This window comes from Pygoscelis adeliae, unplaced genomic scaffold (assembly GCF_000699105.1).
Source record: "Pygoscelis adeliae isolate BGI_AS28 unplaced genomic scaffold, ASM69910v1 Scaffold410, whole genome shotgun sequence".
Taxonomy (NCBI): domain Eukaryota; kingdom Metazoa; phylum Chordata; class Aves; order Sphenisciformes; family Spheniscidae; genus Pygoscelis; species Pygoscelis adeliae.
The window spans coordinates 243,067-263,303 of NW_008823913.1; the positions used below are offsets into that span (position 1 = coordinate 243,067).

The window sequence follows — 20,237 nt, forward strand, 5'->3', positions numbered from 1 at the left end:
CCCTTTGGAAACTGCGGCTGCAGCAAAGATTGCCATAAAAAGGGGTTTAGGTCTGAGATGATTTTATATGTATAACATAAAAAAATCCATCTCCCGACAAACTCATTTCTGCTTTTTATTCTTTGATCCTTTCCAAGACCTTGGCTTTTGTTTAAGAAAGGGCTGTATTTTATAACTGGACGTTGTATAAGCCAGCAGAAGGCTATAGAATTATAGAAACTCCAACGTAGTATTTACATCCAGCACTTGAGATTAAAGTAGCTTTTTTGAAACTGCCGTGAAAATCTGCCAATAGAGACGTAAAGTTTTACACGCTTACCTTCCACACATTGATTGAAGATTTTTAAAAAAGAAAACAAAACCAAATTCTAGGATGCCATGCATTTGAAAATTGAAGAAAAACCTGAACAATTGCAAGGCTGGAATAAACGGGTAAGCAAAGCTGCATGAAAGGATGATCTCAGGATAGGCGCCTGCACTGATGGAGAAGGCAGCGTTTGGCAAACAAAATTTTATAGGCATGCAGGTTGCTCAGGTTTCTTCTTTTTACCCTTGAGTAGAGCCAGCCTGTGGGACTGGAGGGCTCAGGGAGCAAAAAAGTACAGGCTGCGTCCTGCACAGCCCGCGGTACAGCGTCAGAGCATCCCGGTACAGCGTCAGAGCATCCCGGTACAGCGTCAGAGCATCCCGGTACAGCATCAGACGTACACACGTACACACGGTCTTCTGTGCCTCATCTCCGTGGGAAGTTTCCAGGATATTACAGCATATAAATCTTCTTTTCATGAGATCATTATTATTATTATTTTATTTTTTCTGCATTGTACATAGGTACCAGGGCACTTGGAAAGCTGATGAGGTGGCAGTGGGATAGATTTGGGATGCGGCTGGAGCGGGGCGCGGGGAGCGGCGTGCTGCGGATGCCCTCTGCTGGCATCGGCGCCGGGAGCTGCCTGCAGCGAGTTCCCCCTCGCGTTTGCAACCTGGTTTTTCTTTTGCTAATTTTGCTTTATTGCTTCTGGTTATGCCCCGCAGAAGGGAGACAGCCGGCATCTCTGTCTCCTCCCGGGCGCTCGCCGTCTCCTTGCAGTCACGGGAAATGCAGTGTTAGGGCCGTGCTCCCTCTCTGCGTGCTTTGAGCTCCCTGGGGCAGGGGGAAGCTGCCAAAGCTCAGCTTTCTAAATTTCCCAGGTTTTTTCTTGCTGAAATCTCAGCCCGGTGCTGAACTGAGCTGACTTTCATCCATCTTTAGTTAAGGACGAGTCCCTGGTGCCACTTCGTGAAAGCTGCAGTCTTTGAAACTGCGATGCTCAGGACGCGGGGTGCTGGAGCTGGAGCAAATGCAGGCGGCAGGGGAGCAGTGACGTCTGTCAGTCACTGCCCGCCATCGCTGGGAGCATCCTGAGCCCACCCGCAGCGGAGGTATGCCGCCGCCTGAGCTGAGGTGCGGACTTACTGAGGCACGGAGGGGCGGCTGCCGGGCAGGTACCGCTGGGTAAAGGTGTGCAACCGGGGTAACCCCCAGTACCACGCTCCCGGCCCCATGACTGGACCTGATCCTCCCGCTTTCCTCTTCTAATCGGTGGCATCCACCGTGGGGACCTCCCAGCCCGAGCCCAGCTGGTCGCAGGCAGCTGTGCCCCCCGTTGCCTGGGGGTGACAGATGCCCGAGGGGGGCAGGAGTGTCTCCCCCCGGTGCGGACTTTAGGGCTGTCACAACAGCCCCACTGCTTTCATCTTGTGGCATTGGGGTGTTGCGGCAGTGTCGGGGTAGCACCGAATCGGGGCTGCCGTGCCACGGCTTGTGCTGTGGGTGGCTCTGGGTGGCTGGGAAAGCACCTTTGCCACGGCAGCAGGCATCCACCCTTTCAGCTGTCCCCTCTTCCCCCCACCAGAAAAATCAATTCGGGTTTATCAGGCAATCCTTAGCCTGCTGTGTTTGGTAGTTATCAGCATTTATTTTATTTCTCTGTGGTTTCAGGGCTGCAGAAGGTGAAGGAATGCTTTCATTAACCAGCAATTGATTTCTCATACATCACTAATACTCTTCCACTTTTGTCTTTGTAACAAGACTTTGACTGTAAGACAACCAAAGTAACCATTGGTGTGGGTGCCCCTCAACAGTGAACGGAGGCAGATCAGCCCTCTCTGGCCTCTACTTATTAACCAGCTTGGACCCAAAATCTCTTTGGGATGGGACTCGGGGGACATGTGAAGGACTGGCAGCAGCCGGGTGAAAGTCAGCTTTCATTTGTCTCCGTGGCGGTGTTGACGCCTGGGTGAGCCCTAAAAGCAGAGCGGAGATGTTCTCCTCGGCACCCGGTTGTGCCACTTACAGCCGTGTACTGCTCGGCAGCCGCTGTTTCAGGCGGCGCGGCTGATGTTGCCTCATCTGCCGCGGGGACAGATGCTCCTGGGGGTCCCAGCGCGTGGCTTTGCGGGGAGCTCGGGGCCGCGTTGGCGGGGTGGCCGGACGGGGACTGAGCAGCCCAGTCCTCATCACCTTCCCGGTGGCTTGGCAGGAGCTAAGAGAGGTTTCTCTCCAATTACTCACATCAGGCTTTTGCCCGCGGTTGGAGCTCTGTAAGGGGAGTCTCAGGAGGGATTAGCATCCAAGAAGAAGGAGCGCTGCTCTCCGCTGGGTACCTAAGCACCATTTACCACAAATAATAATAATAATCAAGGTGGGAGGAAGCTCATTTAGTCCTGTGTGCTTCTGCGTGATGTTAGAAATGTGCCTCCTTTTCAGTGGAACTGGGTAACACAGCGCTGACGAACATCCTATCGGCATAATAGGCTTGTCCTAATCTCATTGAAAACAATTAGCAGAGCTCCGGCAATCAGATCAGATGCTGAATTGAAAAACCCTGATGGGATTCTTTTGAAAAATAACGACGGTAGTGAATAAAGGATGGGGGATTTTTCACTTATACCTGCAGCATGGTAATAAAATGTGGGTCAGCTCAGAGGTGCAGGACCTTTTATAAGAAGCAAAATAAGTATTGATACTGTTTCTGCCTTAATCTAATGTTTCTGGAGTCAGGGGTTGGGATGAATGTTAATAATGTTTGTCTCTTTAGGCAGGGCTTTTCATCCACCGTCCTTTTACGAGGGAGATCAGATTTATTATCCTCATTCTACAGCTGGAAAGGGAGGGAAAGAAAAGGAAAGCAGCTCACACGGTCGAGTGGGGCTTGAGGAGGGAGGAGCAGATGATGTCCCTCAATGTGAGTCTGTGCCCTAGGCACCAAGATCTTGGAGACAGGTTGTAATTCCTGGACTAAATATGGTGTGTTTTACACGTATAATGACTTGTTCAGTAGAGATTAAAGCAGCAAAGCGTTTAAGTAAGTCCAGAGGAGTGTTGTGGAAGATGAAGACGCCTAGTTAAAGAATATCTGGAAACCAGGTGGCCTTTTTTTTGTACTGTAGAGGTTTACATCCAGCCACAGTCTCTTCTATAAATTAAAAATTGCCTGAAAACCGTCTTTTCTAACCCCATGCTCTCACTGTTTGTACCTCCACGCTGTCTTCTTTACAAGAGTGTTTTGTTTGAAGTCCTACGATTATCTGATGCTACATGTATGCTAAGTCATTTGGTTTTAGTAGGTAAGGTCTTTCTTTGCCCATAATAGTTTAGGGATAGCAAAGGTGTAGATGAGAGTGATATTTGCTCATCTGGCTGTGATGTGTTTTGCCTGATCAACCCACCTCATTCCCACCGTCTCTAGGGTGGGGTTCCTAAGCTCTTCAGAGAAACCGTTAGTGAGATTTCTGCTCGTTCTCATGAGTCCCTTTTTGTTCTGTCCTGGATTCAGCCCTCGCTAGTTTTGCCCAGGTCAGGAGGTGGTACCCACCTTGGGCTGTGTGTCTCTGAGGGCATGGGATATATGCAAACATTTGGGAAAACAAGAGCATCCAACCTCAGTCAGCAAGTCGTTCCTACTCCCCTTCGCTGATCCATGGTGTCTCCCAGTACCCAAATCACTACTCGGAGGAAGAGCTTTCTGACACCTGTAATTATCCCTAGGGGTTTAGTCGGGTCATTACTTCACGCTGGTGCTGGGGAGTGGCGTAATACTGAGCGATGCTCTCCCAGCTGTATTATGCAGGAGGGCAAATGAGGTGATCGTATGTGTTGCTTCAGCCTTTAAAAATCTGTTAAGCCATGAATATTTCATGAACACTTCGGTTAGTGTGCTGGTACACAAGAAATAAAGTATCCATTATTATCGGGGTAGAGCTGGCTAGAAATTTTCCAGCAGAATTGGTTTTTGTCAATTATTACTCAGTCAACAGTACGTTTTCCTGGAGCGTGTTTATTTTTGTCAAAATTGTCAATGAAAGATTATCTAAACATACTCTTTTAGAAGCCAAGGTGCCTTGTTGCATCTTTGTCTTTTCACCTCCTCTATTAAATCAACAATATTAGGAATTCTTTTTCAAGGTTTGGTTTTACAGGAAACATTGACTTTTTTTCGTTCCAGCTCAGACCAAAAGGGAGGTTTGAATCACGCAGCTGCAGGGCAAACGCCGGCACACGGCTCGTCCTGCCTGGCTTCTCTTCCAGGGCAAGGCAGAGCCGGGGACCAAGGGATGCCGTGCTGATACACAGAAGCCACAATGGCCCTGTGACGTGTGAAGCAGTGTTGTAAGCCCTCGCTCGTCAATGCTTTTTCCACCAAGAAGCAAGGCAAGAGCTTCTCAACTACAGTGCTCCATCAGATAGCCCGTCTTCTGCAGGCAATAGGCTGGAGGCGTTTTGAATGTGATTTACATAAAATGCATCTTTTCCTCTTCCTCCTTGTTATGGATTGCAGTCTCAGAGATTGCTGGCAGTGTACTGGTTTCAGAGTATATTTTATACCTCCAGCAGACATGCTGGGAAATATATGGAGGCAGCAAATCCTTACTGGATTTCCATGTGCGTGTAATAAGAATGAGGAATGACCTGCTGTTTGTTGCAGGAAAACTTATGGGCCTGTGTGTGGTGCAAAGGCTTCAGAAGTCAATAATCTTCGCATATTTGGGTTGCACTTGGAATGAATAAGTGGTGAGAAAATAATTGTTGATAGATCTGAAAGGGAGCTTGAAAAAAGAAATGGGCAAGCTCTGGAAAGGGACTCATGGCATTGGCATTTCCAAGGCTGGGCAAGGGTAGTAGTCCTGGGCGTTAACAGCAGTTTGTGCATGAAATGTGGCTCTGAGGCTGACTGCCACCTGGTACAGCGGGATCGGGAGGTACCGGGACTCAAATCCTGGTTGTGTTTCATACCCGCGGGGTGTTTCACGCTCTGGTGGGCAAGACTGGCTCAGTATTTCCAGAGAACCCAAACTCAGTCTCTGAAATCCTCATAGCTCTGGAACCGATGTGATTCAGAGACTTAAATGCACATCTAAAATGCATGTGGGCACGCTTTGGAGGTGTGCTATGAGCTCTGGAGGCCTCACAGGGGCTCTGTGATGCAGCAGGCACGTGCAGAGCCCTTCCTGGTGGTCCTCGGAGAAGACCTTTTATGCTATTATCCTATCCTCTTGTTTGCCCTCTTTCTTTCAGAGTTCGCACCTTCCCAAAAGAGACCCACCTGGGCCACGACACAGTCCGAGCCCTGATGTACTACGCCCTGAAGGTCTGGAGCGACATTACCCCGCTGAATTTCCACGAAGTGGCAGGTAACAACGCCGACATCCAGATAGACTTCTCCAAGGCAGATCACAACGATGGCTATCCCTTTGATGGACCTGGTGGGACAGTGGCACATGCTTTCTTCCCTGGAGACCATCACACGGCAGGAGACACCCATTTTGACGATGATGAGTATTGGACCTTCCGATCATCAGGTATGTCGGGGTGGGAGAGCTGCAGCCAAATGCATGTGCTCCCAGCTTCCCTCTTCTGTGCTGGTGGCTAGAGCGGTTTAGTCTCTGCTACGGCTTCACCCTGGGCTCGCAGGTCCCAACACCTTCTGGTTCCCCATTCAGCCTTGCTAGTGAAACGACAGCAGCCAGTGTCGAGGACCTTCTTTGTTCCTGGAAGCCTCAATGATATCTCCTTGTTTCTCCCCATCGTATCGGCAGTTGCAGAGCTCCCCATCACCCACCCCCAGTCCTCATCTCTTCTGGGACCTGGAAGGTCACGGGTTGGGTGTGCGGCTGTTGGAGGTCTCGGATGGGGACTGTGTTCTCTGACTTCACCATCTTTTGGGTAGCTTCCTTGCCACGTGCCCCAGTTTCCTATTTTTAAAAGCATATTTATTAGCTGACCTGCCTGGAAAGGGCCCTGTGGTCTGCAGGGAAAAAGCCCCCTGTGAACACTAGATTTTTTTCCTGCCATCTCGTGTCCATGACATGACACCAAGATGGTTACAAGTTACAGGTTTTTTTTCTTTTATTTCATCTCGTCTGGCTAGAGCAGAGTTTTAATAAGCTGAGGGACTTTCAGAAGCGAGCGTGCCTCAGCCACGCGAGCCATCTGTGGGGATCAGGTCCCCAGCCTTCGTGTCGGGCATGTTTTGACAGTGTCTCCTCTGCAGTCGCCAGCTGCTAATTTACTTGTCATGCCACCTCCTCCGCCAGCCTCCCAGCAGGCTCCTGCTGCCTCAGCTTAATGATTTTGTTTAGACCCGATTGTCTTCTCTGAAACCAGCTAATACCTTCTTTCTCCCCACCCCTCGCCTCCCTTCCCACCGGTTGACCTCCATCCATCCCCACTGAGTGTTCGTGGGCAGGAGCGCTCACCAGACGTGCTGGAGGAGGTCCGGTGTTAAGGCTAAAGGTCTGGACAGGCTGATTATTCAGGATTCAAACTGCTCCTTGGTTCATGACGCTGTGCAACCCCAACCGATGTCTTACGGGGAAGAAAAAAAAAGCAGCAGTTCTGCTTTGCAGACATACAGGGCAGAGGCAAGCGCTGAGGTCTGGTAGCTTGCCGTAGCAGATGTGTTACGTGGTGAAGTAAGGAGTGGTGCCTGTTTTATGGCTGGTGGTTGGGAACACTCCTTGTGAAACAGGCTCGCGTGGAGGAGCGGGCTCAGGGCCGGCAGCCCCGCAGGGAGGATCCCTCCAAGCATCGCCGAGGGACGAGGGGATGAGCCTGACGGCGAGAAAACTGCCCTCTACTTTGAAGGTCTTGGAGCTATCCGAGCTTCATCTTTTATTTATTTCGTTCTCCCTAGTGATTCAAAAATAACAACTTGGTAGGTGATATAAAAATATCCCCAAGGTTGTCAGTTTGGCATTAAAATGTCAGAAAGCATACGTCTTGTTCTCTCCTAGTGCCGGGGAAAACAGCACAGGTTATAAAAATCCCAGCTGTTTACAGACACTGTAAATAATAGTCATCAAGGAAAAAGCAGAATTCAGCAAAAACATCCCCCCCCAAGCCCGGTGGGGAGCACAAAGGACTGTGCAGGATCAGCCACGGCTGCTTCTGCATGACGTCTCCTTTGGCCCCGAGCATGGCTCAGGGAGCGTGGGGCTCCCCTGAGCTCTGCGCAGACCCTGGCTTTCCAACCTCACTGCCTTTTTATTACAGTGCTTGCAATCGTGATCTTTGTAAGAACCGTACTTAAAATCATTGCCGCCCTCTGGTATTGCCCTGCAGGGCATTGCTGTGCAGCAAGGGGCAGCAATTGCACGGGTGCTTCACCCAGCCGGTCTGGAGCTGGGTGGTGGGAGTGCACCGAGCAGGATCAGTCCCATACAGCTCCTGAGGGGAGCTCTTCCTTTGCTTTGGCAGGAGTGGTGGAGGTTTGGAAGCAGATGTTAACCCCTGTTGAGATCTGACCTGAGTGTCTGAGGCTCTGGAGAGGACCCTTCGTTAGAAGGATGGGTCTGTGTGTGGGTGCGGTGTGAGGCACTAGGGTTTGGATTGCAAATAAGGAAATTTCAAGAAAGAGAACAGGGTAGAGAGAGCCCAACTGAGGGAAAAAATCATCAGAGGGAGGTATCAATGTTCAATAAAGTCCCCCTGATGCCCAGTGTGGTGCGTGAGGATCAGTGTTTCTAAAGGAGCAGACCCTGGAGCTGCAGCCCCGCCAGGACAAGGTGTGGAAGGGGAGAAGACGGGCAAGTCCTCTGGAAACAAGCTGACCGTGGTCACCTGCCCCTTCTGCCGTTCCCTGTCAGGGCAGCAGTTAGATGAGCAGGGTTGGCGGCCGATGAGCAGGTGAACAGCTCTGCGTTTGTATGCATGCAGGAAGGTGTTCGCGGTGGGTTTGGCCAGGGCAGCAGCGTGCGATGCCAGCGTTGTGCGGGCAGGGAAAGCCCAGCCGAGCAGCAGAGCACCTTGGGCAGGTGGGCACTGCCAGGCGCTCGCCAGTTCCTTGGCACATGGCTTTGCTCATTATCGCAGATGTTGACGAGCTTCTGGCTAGCGGCTGTAGAAATTTGGTATTCTGGGCATCACCAAGACTGTGTCTGCAGCTGCTGCAGGGCAGACGTGAGATACAGATGACTGCTCTGGCCCAGCTCCTGCACCGCCAGTTAGCGGGGATGACGGATGGTTGTGCCGAGGTGACTGTCACAGCTGTTTGTCCAGCTCTTTCTCAGGTGCCATCAGTGGTCTGGGAATAAGCGGAGCGATCCCCAAGCCTGTGCGGGGCTGAGGGCTCACACTGCAGGCTGAGGCCTGGCTTTCTTTCCATTTTCATGTGATACGCTTCAATCTCCTTTTTCCAACTGGAGAAAAATTTCGTTGTCAAACTTCACGTATTCCAAAGCTTTTTTCCCAGTTTATCCAACATATACCTTCTCTTAGAGCCCTTACAGCCCACCCAAACCCCCAAAATACAATCATCATGCAGTGACTTTTATTTCAATTTTGTCTTTATTTCCAGACGCTCATGGGATGGACCTATTTGCTGTAGCCGTCCATGAGTTTGGCCATGCCATTGGCTTGACCCACATCTCTGCCATAGAGTCTATCATGAGACCCTACTACCAAGGTCCAGTGGGGGATCCTCTGAAGTATGACCTACCTTACGAGGATAAAGTCCGAATCTGGCAACTCTACGGTAAGTTTGTGTCCCTCACCCGGCTATGGCCCGTTTCTGCCTTGGCCCACACTGGAATAGTTGTTTTCTGGGGTGAGTGGAGCTGGTGGGGAGGACGGTGTACAGCTCTACTGCTTCTTTGTCTTTACGTGTAGGAGTCAGGGAATCTGTGTCCCCCACAGCCAAACCTGAAATAAGCAAAACTGATGACCACCCTATCCTGCCAGAGCTGCCAGAGAACCGCTCCACTGTCCCGTAAGTCAAGTTCATTTCTTTTCAGCTGTCACGGATGTTCCTGCAAAGGACATGTAGTTGTGAAGCTCCACTTAAGCATCAGCATCTTGCCTGCTCACTCTGGCTTTGGTATTTCCCTCTGGACCTCTTGTCTTCTGGAAAACACACACACACACAGAGTCCCCCTTCTTCCTCACCTCTCCTGATCAACAGCGTATGCAGGAGATGGTTTTTTCAAGCAGTATGCGTGGAGACCGGCCGGCCAGCCCACAACTTAAGTGGTTAAGAGCAGGAACAAGTGATAGTTGCTATCTATCCCTTAGGTAATTTTTATCATTCAAGGCATGTCCAGAAATTCTGTATCATCTTGGAATGCTTTGTATTTCCCTAAGACTCAAAATTTTACTCGTGTTAATGGAAATTTGTCCCGATCAGCCTTAGGTGAACTCATCCTTGCTGAAATTTTCATCAAACTTCCTCTGCAGTATCCTGAATTGTGCAAGCATAACTTACCTAAACCTTTCCACAGTGAGCAACTCCCTAATGTACCTGTGGGGGTGAATATTGGAACAAGTGGACCGATAGCCTGACTCCAATGCAGGTTTGCGTCGGCAAAGGACTGCTTACACTGAGTATCATCAAGCAACCAGCATGCCCTCCTTAAGGGAAGATCTGGATCTAGCTCATTAATAAACGTTGGAGTTACCAAATTGTTTTACTACCAGGGCAGCAGAGCAGTTAAGAAGGGACACTGAACAAAAAGGCGGGAGTTCATGGTCACACACATTTTTGCCAGATACCAGGAACGCCCCAAGTGAGAGCAGCAGAGATGGAGCAGGTCACCTTCACCTCCTGGTCTGCCCCCATCTGGAGTGTGACCTTGAGGAAGTCACTGCATCTCTCTGTGCCTTGATGCCCCATCTGCAAAGAGGGGATAACAGGATTGAAGCATGAACAGTCAGATTATTCCTACAGTAATGGGACCAAGAAGAATCTAATCTTGAAAAAATATCCCTGTGCTGCAGTTACTTTTCCCACCTCGGCACCTTCTTCATCCCACCTTGCCCTGCTGGGTGTGATGCCCACAGTACAGAGGTGCTGAGCACCTGCTCTTGGTGGAGGTGTCCCAGCTGCCAGGGGTTGCAGAAAGGCTATGAGGGTCCTAAGGAACCCTTTTCCTTGAACACGCTGAATGCCACTAATTATCTTTCTTCCTGTGTACCTTCTAACGGAGCTTGACCACAGGGCTCTGCGTGGCCGTGTTTTGACCTAGACGCACGAGAGCGTTTCTCCCTGCTGCTGTAGGTGACCATCGTCTTGCACCAGCAGCAGGAAGAGCAGGAAACTTGTTCATGCCAACCCTTTCTTCCTGCCCCGTGTGTGACTGGGAGGGTGGACGGGGTTCACCTCCATGTCTGTCGTTTCGTGCCCGAAGAGGGCTGTGAAGCTGGTGCTGGCAGCCCAGCACAACCCTCCTATCAGCAAATTAGATTTATGCTTCCCTGTCACCCACAGCAGCTTTTCTGTGCATGTTCACGGCATTGTCTCCTTGTCCTCCATCAATCATCATTTCTCACATGGGCTTCGTCGCGCTTCCGGTCCTTCATGCTCCGTGCCTTTCCCACCCACCTTGTTAAAAGCAGCTCAGTAGCTCCGCTGCGACTTGCCAGGGGGCTTTCACCACTTATCACATGGCATTGTCTCGCATGCGGCATCATCTCCCTGTGTTTGGTCTCATCTGCCTTCTGCTTTGTAGTTCCGTCACCTCTCACTGGCATTTCGGAGCTCAGCCTCAGAGCAGCAACGTCCCCAGCCGCTGGAGCGAGGTGCTGCTTGGCTTTTATCCGCCACGTGTCCTGCTGCCCGGGGGCAGCCAGCCGGGCTGCGCTGTGCCACCAGGGAGCGGGAATCCAGCTCTGCCCTCACCAGTTATGCTAGCTGGTAGATGTAGAGCGTGTCCTCGCTTGACTCACAGCAATGGTCTCCGGTGGCCCAGGGAGCATGTCTGCCACAAAGCTGTCTTCAGGCTGAGGGTTGCCCAAGCTCGCCCTGGAAATCCCCGTGCACGTGGCTGGGTTTGAGCGTGAGGAACAACAGATGGACGCAGCCTGTGGTCTTCTGCTGGGGGCTCTGGGGACAGGAGAGATGCGGTCTGTTGGATGGGGGACACCGGGGAGAACATGGCCCCTTGCTGCCCACCTGGGCCGTGCTCACCTGGGCATCTCTCCGCAGGCTCAGGCGGGATGTGCCCAACAGATGCAACACTCACTTTGATGCGGTGGCCCAGATCCGGGGAGAGGCTTTCTTCTTCAAAGGTAAGTGCCCGCTGCCGGTGGTCTTCGCGTGCGTCACCCTGCGGTGACGTTGGTGCGATAGTGCGACGCTGCAGCAGCAGTGTCAGACAGGCTGGGGTGGGCGATGAGGATAAGCTGGCTCGGGGCTTGCAGGCTGCGGGGCCCGCAGACCCAGGCAGGCGTCTCGCATGCTGCTGACTCCTTTTGGCTGAAATCACAGGGCTTAGACCTTTAATCAGCCTACTGAGGCAGAGGACAGATGATAAGGAAATTTTAATGTCGATGCGAATCCTGCCTCTGGTGCAGAAGGAAACCGCCCGGCTCCTGCCCAGTCCCTCTCAGCGCAGCGGAGTAGGTACCCACGCAGCCGATGGCAGGGTGGGGGTCTGGCGCGTGGTTGGGAAGGAGAGACCAGTGGAGGCAAACCCACCTGCCCACATCGCCGCGGTGCGTGGCCGGTGTGGTGCCCACGAGGGACGTGTGTCCTAACACCAGGGCAGGTGCGTGTCTACGTGGCTGCCCGGGAGCCAGGGTTTAACGCTTCCCTCCGATCGTCGCCAGGCTGGTGGTGATCCAGCACGGTGCTTTGTACCACGCTCTGATCTGTTGCACCGCACTGCCCAAGTGAAGAACTGAAATCTGATATTTGCACTATCAAAGTCGAAATCTGGGTCGAACCAAGGATGAGCAGAGCAACAACAGCTCTCCGCTGCTTTTTTCCTGGATGCCTCCAACTTCCCTTTCCTTCCACGCTTCACCTTCCCTAATGCTGCTTGCTGTGCATCGCTCAAAGACAACATGCGCGTGGTCGCAGAGCCATGTGGTTCTGTGTCAGCAAACACTTGCTGGCAGTGTGTCCCCAGGGTGCCCGGCTGTCGATGAGGATCCCATCAGTGACTTCTCAGCTGTAGGGGATCTCCCTCTAGGCTGGACTCCACGGGCTTTCTTTTCTATCTTTCCAAGATGGAAAAATGCCTAGTGGGCACTTCTTTCCATCCCTGGTCACCATTTGGCCACTCCAAAGCCGTCCAGCAGGGAAGCAGAAGCAGCTCCCCCAGGGATCAGAAGCAGCGTCCGGGCACGCGTAACCCATCTGGGTATCACAGTGTGAGCCTCGGGTCACAGGCAAGAATGGCAAAAGGGCTCCAGAGAACTTGATGTTGTCTGTGTCCTTGGGGAAGCACAATACGGAGGCTGTTCCCCTGCGGTATTTGTTCAGATGCCAGCTCCAAAAAGCCACAGTGAAGAAGGGAAAATAAGAGACAAGAACTGGTGTCCAGGATAAATGGCTGTCTGTCTTTTAGAAGGCGGGGGGGGGCGGCGGAGATGAAAACTGAAGAGAAGTCCATCTCGGTGTCTATTTTTGGATATATTTATTGTGGGCCAAAATGCAAATGTGAAGAGCACAGTGTCAGTGGGTGCCAGCTGCACGGCTGCCTCCGGAGCCCGGAACCACCCTTGGAGCCCCCATCGCTGCCACCAAACCGTCCTGGGCACCAAGGAGCAGGGACGTCACCTTTCGGGCAGGATTTTAATGACCTCCAGCGATGAGGTCCTTCCATTGATGGACATTTTGTTCTGAGCTGGTCCGGCTGGTTCCCTAGCCGGAGAGCAGCCTCTCCCACCGCAAAGACACCAGGATCAAAGCTCCCCAGGGCTCCCAGGCTTGTCGTATTGAAGGCAACCGTGGGTTCTCCGCACTTTGGAAACACCGCTCGCTTTGATTTAGGTGCCTCGCTACAGACTGCTGAAGTTTTAAAACAACTTTGGCCTGTGTGCGTGTCTGCATGGTGTGTGAAGCAATCTTGCCAGAGGCAGCCAAAGTACAGAGCACGGGGCACACAGCTGGGATCAAAATCACCTAGTACTAAAGAAAGCAATTGCCTCAACCCATCATTCATATAAAAGGAGAGGCTCGGGACAGCAGGACTCTACACTTGGCTTTCATCCTGCTCTGTTTGCCAGCTCAGAGGGCGGTTTTAAATCAAGCTCTTTAAACAAACACGGGGTTGGGATTTTTTTTCTTTTTTTTTTAATTTTATGGTATTTCTGCATGCTAATGGCAGCAATTCCCCCACGGATCTGGCTTTGGCTGATGATTGTCCAAGCAACCTCAGCGCTTTGGTGAATAGGCTTGGCCGTGACAAAACATGAGCACGGGCAGACTAGGGCTGTCGCGTTAAGAATTCCTTGCTACTTAATTGCTATATTTTTTTGCTTTTTCCTGATAGCTTATCAAAAACCCAACCAAATTAACCAACAGCCCAGGCTATGCCTGACTTTGAGGGTAAATTTAAAGCTCGCTTGCTGCAGTCGCACACCCGCTGAGCCCATCGCTGGCAAAGGGTTGAAATGTCAAAAGCACTGGGGCTTCCCTCCTTGTCTCAAATGAGCCCAGGGTACTCCGAAGTTCAGATACTTATCTGCTAAAGAAGGAATTATGTTGAGCCGTATTTCTTGCTAAAAAAGTGAAAATCTGGCTTTATCTAGTGCCTTGCTAATTAGAGATGCAGAGATCATCTTTATTTAATTACATGTGTTTCCATCGATGTACAATGGCCACCAAATTTGAATCCTATTTTTTTTCTAATGTTCTTAAAAAGAATCTATAATTATGGCAATTCCTACCACATTTGAATGTATTATTCATTTGTGGGTTTCAGTCAGATAGAGCAAATATGCAAACTGGAGCAGAACAACAAGAATATGATATAAATCCTTATAATTAGAATAAAACCCCCTCTTTGCAGATGTTTAAGTGTTACGAGTTTCGCCTCCTGCATTATTAGGCTAAGATCCAATTTCCATAAAATTTTAAAAGACAGTGTCACAATCTGCCGGCGCTGGAGAAAGGGCTGAGTGTTTTGAATACAAATCTGAAGACGCATCTCTGGTTTCTGTTGCTTATCCCCCCTTGGGAAGCCATGCAAGAGCAGATGTAAATAACATGCAATAATTTCTAACAGGCAATAACAAATATGAGACAAAGTTGAGAGCTGGCTCTTAGATATCTTGCTCCGGCTCAGATCTCACTGTGTGGAGCTCTCCGAGGAAAATGCAGCACGAAGCGCGCTGCAAAAACTCAGGCTGAGAATCCCTGAGACAGTGCAGAGAGTCGGGTTTTGAGTTGCTTCTAAAATCATTAAGACTCCTCGGGAAATCCCATGGAAGGCTCCTGCAGCAGGAGAAGGCTTGGCATCCTTCCCACAAGAGGACAAACCTGTTTCCTTTTCCATTACCCAAAATACTGTAGAAATACCCCAAGCCAAACTCTTTTCTAGCTGGGACAGTGTTGCTGCAGGTGCTGGAAGTGCTTACACCACCACTACATTTGGCCCCTGGGAGCGCCACAGAGCCGAGGTCCCCTGCTTGTCCTATGCCTCGAGAGGGTACCAAACTCCTTAATTGTGCCTCCTTCCCCCCCTCAACCCCTTCCAGTTTTATTAATATAGTTTCCTCCTCCTCTATTTCCTTACTCCCTTTCTTCACTAAAAAAACCCTCTGATATTTCCGTGTTTCATTGTAACATCATACACGTTTCTACGTATGAAAGCAGCTGGGCACCCTGTGTGCGGGAAGCTGTGGATGCTGCGGGAGAGGAGAAACAGGCATGTTTCTTCGGAGGCTCTCGCTAAAGGCTGCTGGTACCTGGTGTAGCTTCAGCCTCTGCCTGGTCCTGCCGGCTCCCAGGAGGTCCCACGCCGAGCAGCAAGGGAGGAGATGAAAGGCTCCTCTCACCTGCTCCAGCTCAGCGGTGCAGCTTCACACCGCGGCCAGGAGTATAACGACTCCAGTGCAATGTCCAGAGGTTTATTTTGATCCCGAAAAGGGGATTTCTTCTAATGGCTGCCATGAATAGAAAGCGCTAGCAGCTGGTGCTGGAAAGCAGGACATCTGTAACTCATAGCTCCCATCTCACGTGCTTTGCTTTCTGCTGCTGCCGCGTGCCCGGGGCTCATCTCCCCCAGCGAAGGTGGGTTGCAGTGTGGTTCAGTAATGTCCAGTCTGTTCCTCCAGGCAAGTACTTCTGGAGACTGACTCGCAATAAGCACTTGGTCTCCCTCCAGCCGGCTCAGATCCACCGTTTCTGGCGGGGCTTGCCACTCAACCTGGACAGCCTGGATGCGGTCTACGAGAGAACCAGCGACCACAAGATAGTCTTCTTCAAAGGTGAGAGCAAACGCGGTGCTGGAGGCAGCACGTGTGTCTCCCAGTGTAGATCCGGGTGCCAAGGTACCTTGGCAGAGTTTTGACCTCTCCGGCAGGCAGGAGACACCGGCGTCAGCCGTTGAGCCATCTCCCAGGGCAGGTCCGAGATCTGTTGTCCAGGAGCGAGGCCAGGAGAAACGAGCTTGGAGGGAGGGCAGGCAAAAAGTAGCAGTCGTGTTCCCCAGAAAATGGGGGAAATGCCACTGAAGAAAAACTACAGCCAAACCTAACTGAAATCTTTGCTTTTCAAGAACAAAATAAAAGCAGGACCCACCCACGCACACACTTCACAGGCTTTGTGTTCCTTCTTCAGCCTTTTCTCCTTTTAGTATTTGTTGCAGAGAAGTGAAGAAGCTGCAGAGGGGACAAAAATGAAAACCCGAAGAGCTTGGTTTTGCTAATTATATTTCTGTTACAATTTTTTTTTTCTTAAAGTAAGTGTTATAATCCTTTCTTTTTTTAAAACCATCTCGCAAGTTTCTTTCAGAAGAACTGGAGGAAAAAGATTAGCTTGTGGTTCCTACACAAATGTCCGAGTCCCCTGTGAACCGTCCGTCCATGCTGGTTAGACGTTACCCACGTGCTGAATGTCACCCAAGCCCCCAGCAGGCACCAGCTCTTTCTGAAAGGTCATGCGCGTGAAGAGCTAAATACATCCTAGCCCTCCGTGCTCCCCGGCTGGAAATTGCTTTTTGTCTCCCGACCATTCTGCTCCGAGCGTGGTGCAATTACCAGCTTCAGAAGTGCTGAACCAAGCACTTCTGAAAGCAATAATTCGGTTTCAATTCCTCCAGCAAGGCTTACGTCCCGTGCAAGCCTCTGCGCTCGCAGGAGCATTTCCAAGCGCAGCCGAAGCCCTTCCAGGCTGCCCACGTGCTGAGCACCGCGGAGCCGTGCCAAGCCCTGCGTCTTCCCAAGGAACAACGTGCTAAAAGGCTGCCTCGGGCAGCCCGCCCCGCTCTACCTTTCTGCTAATCCAGAGGGAGTGGGGCCAGCTGGAACATGGCAGCCCTTACGCCTGGCACCAGGCCCTCCCAGTCAGGTCTGGAGACCACAGCGGCACTCGCTCACTTCCTTCCCTTCTTCCCTTCTCTCCCTGCTGGGGATGGACAGACCTCCGGCAGCTCAGGTCCAGGGGTTCCTCCCGGCCGCTGGCTAAATTTAGCTTGTAAGGCCAAAATTACAGCTCTGCCACAGGTGGGGTCTTGCCCCTGCAAGGCACGGCGCTCCGTGGCCACGCACGATGTGTGTGTTAGTCCTGCTTAGCTCCTAAGATTAAACTTGAGATTTTCTTTCCAGATATAAAATACTGTCTCATTCTCTCCCTCCAGCGCTGTTTCATTGATCCCCGGACAAAAACAAAAGCGCACAAATTACCCCAGCCTCTAAGGTCCTGCTGCTGATACATGGGCATGTGCTTCAGTGCCTCTTCAGATTTTCTAGAAAACTGAGGGAGGAAAAAGCCTGATCTTTAAAATAGGTTGTGTGATGCCCAAAAGGACACTGCAGGTTCACAAAGAGACATTGTATAAACAGAAGGACTGCCCAGGTGGTTAGAGTATCACATAGGAATTGAGAGATCTGGGTTGGTTTTCTTGTTCTCATTCGTCGTATGACTGTGGGCCAGTCATGTTGTGCTTCGTTTTTATCTGGAAAAAAAAAAAAAAACCAACCATATTGACATTTCTGCCCTGCCCAGGGTAGGGCCGGAGCCGGGGGGTGGTGGTGGCTGTGTAGAGAGCACTTGAAGAGCAGCGAGCTGCTCAGATGGGATTTGTCCAGCCCCTGTGCATCCTCCTTATATCCCTTAAAAATCACAGGTCCGTCAGCCCAGCTGGCTCTAAAAAGTTTGGCAATTTCTCTTCCAAAGTGAGACTATGCTTTGGTTCTCAGGAGTCGAACAGCAGGCAGATGATAGTGCTCAATTTGCCCACAACAGCTGCAAGTAACTTTCTGTTTCTTGCAGTTGGATATCGGGCAGAAATCAAAGGGGCGGAAAACCAAATGCCACCACCGAACACATAAAAGCGACAACTGTACTAACGCTGTCGGCGTGTTCGTGTCCCGGGACCGTCATGCCTGCAGCAGTTCAGGAGGGAAGCAGGGCTATGCTCCATGGAGAGCCTGACACAAAAAAAGCAACTATTCAAAGATCGAGGTTCCCCACCGGGCTGCTGCCTTCCCGTCCCCATCCTTCAATTCCCAAGATCCCAGTCCTGAGGATTGTCACGGCAACAGATAATGAAACATCAGTTCGTCTGAGGGGGAATGCTGGTTTCGGCTGTGAAACAAATGTGATTTTGCTCTGTGCTTCTTTCCTTTCCATAGGAGACAGGTACTGGGTCTTCAAAGACAATAATGTGGAGGAAGGATACCCACGGCCGATCTCGGACTTCGGTCTGCCACCGGGAGGAATCGACGCCGCTTTCTCCTGGGCCCACAATGACAAGACTTATTTCTTTAAGGACAATCTCTACTGGCGCTACGATGACCACGAGCGGAGGATGGATCCCGGGTACCCTTCAGAGACCATCCTGTGGAAGGGAATACCGAGCCCTTTAGATGATGCCATGAGGTGGTCAGATGGTGAGTCCGTATGCCGGTTCAAAAAACACAAGAAAAAAAAATCAGTGCTTCATTTGCACTTGAGCTATAGCCCCTTCTACCGTGCCTGCTGACATAAACTGCTCAGCCCCAGATGGGATGACGCTTTCTGGTGTCTGAAGGCTGAAGAGGGAAGTAGGCTTCCAGCCAGAGCTCCCTGTGCTGCATGCGGCTCGCTAAAAGACATTGTAATTTCAAGCAGGCAACAAAAATATCCTGGGGACCTAATAATTTGATTTTGTTAAAAGAACACAGTTGATGTTGTTTTGCAGTGGTTTTTATCCTAATACGTGCTGGTTTGCTCTTCACTGAATTTGTTGTCATTGGATTTTTAGCTAGATATATGAGGATGTAGACAGAAAATATTTTTAAAGGAGATGTTTTCCCCAGAGTTACGACTTATTTACCGGGGATGAGATTTCTCAGTGGTTTCTTCTCTCTGAAAAGACCACAAAAATTTTGTCACGGGAGATGTTTAAAACCAGCCATTCGTTCACAGCAAAGTGGCACTTCCAGGTTTTATTTACTGGCGACCTAACAGTGTAATAGCAGCTGATAAACCAGGCAGAGGGGAGGGACATTTCCAGAGGCTTTTCAAACTGAATTCCTGAAGCTGTTGAGAGCAACCGGCCATCCATGTGGGTAGGAGTCCTCCGTGAGCACGGGACCTGCTTAGAGAATTCACAACCTCCCAGTTCACAACCTCCCAGTTCAGAGCGGAAAAAACGCACCCGAGAGCAGAAGGTTCCCAGGGCCCTGCCAGGCTCAGGTTATTTATCTGAGCCCAGGGACAGCAGCACGCACCCCAGGGCGTTAACAGGTACGTGAGGTCTTCTTCAGCCTCACCATGCCCTGTTAGAAGACTGTCCACTGACGGCCACTGAAAGATGTGTATGGTGTGTCCAGCTGTGCATTTCCTAGGGCTTTTACCTTGCACGCCCTTGGTACCAGGGGGATGCATCTGCTCTAGGACCCACCATAGAAGAGGCGACATCTCGCCACCCGCCTCCCATCTGTCTGGTGGCTCCTGCCTGGTGTGAGAGATCCCGGCTGGGTGTAGCATCATCTCACGCAGCCGCTGTGCTCCTGCAGTGAGAGAGGGTATTGGCAACAAGCAGTGGTATGGCATCTGCCTCCGCTCCCCGGGGCTCAGCTGGGGTGGGAGTGCTCCTCTGCTGCTCCACGTGCTCCTGCGCCCTTTCCACTGGGAGAGCGCCCATCGCCGCTCATCTTGCCTTTGGGTTTTGGTCTCTTCGCAGGTGCAAGTTACTTCTTCAGGGGCAAGGAGTACTGGAAGGTGCTGGACAGTGACCTGGAGGCCCAGCCTGGTTATCCCCAGTCCATCGCTAGAGACTGGCTGGTGTGCAGCGACATGCAGTCCGACTCCCCAGAAGCAGCCGGGAGCAGCAGGACTGGGGCACGCTCCAAACCAGGGCAGCACGACGAAAGCCGCTCAGAAAACGGCTACGAGGTCTGCTCCTGCACCTCGGCCTCCCCATCCCTCCAGGCTTGCCCTGTGCTCAGACTGTCAGCCAGCCTCGTGCTGACGAGCGTGTGGACAGCAGCACTGATGTGTGCAGCCCTATGACACCTCATCCCACAGACGAGACAACGCCATGGTGCTCCAGGGAGGGGAGGTGGATACGATCCCGCGATGCTAACTGTTGCAAGCAGAAAAACATTCCTAGGAACACGCCGGTGAAGGGTTTGAATTCTCCATGAGAAATGAACAGTGGGTTTTGTTTTTTTCTTTTTAATTTTAGTTTAAAGGTCTAATAACAGATTTTGAGTTCTGCACCTCCTTATTCCCCCATCCGGTTAAAGATGAGAGCAGCCTAACGTTGAATTTAGAAATGTTCCATAGAGATGTGTTGCTTTGGATGTTTAAACACGGCAAACGAGG

The 20,237-nt window shown here is 51.1% G+C and overlaps 1 protein-coding gene across 1 annotated transcript in view; it reads left to right on the forward strand.

Moving 5' to 3' along the window:
* MMP17 (matrix metallopeptidase 17 (membrane-inserted)) overlaps positions 1 to 19,922 on the forward strand; it is a 62,357-nt gene extending 42,435 nt beyond the window's left edge. The window contains exons 4-10 of the mRNA XM_009318651.1: positions 5,558 to 5,841; positions 8,838 to 9,014; positions 9,149 to 9,248; positions 11,460 to 11,542; positions 15,539 to 15,691; positions 18,059 to 18,316; positions 19,594 to 19,922. Of these exons, the coding sequence (XP_009316926.1) occupies positions 5,558 to 5,841; positions 8,838 to 9,014; positions 9,149 to 9,248; positions 11,460 to 11,542; positions 15,539 to 15,691; positions 18,059 to 18,316; positions 19,594 to 19,922 (1,384 nt within the window). The remainder of the gene's footprint in view (positions 1 to 5,557; positions 5,842 to 8,837; positions 9,015 to 9,148; positions 9,249 to 11,459; positions 11,543 to 15,538; positions 15,692 to 18,058; positions 18,317 to 19,593) is intronic.
* The last annotated feature ends 315 nt before the right edge of the window (positions 19,923 to 20,237 follow it).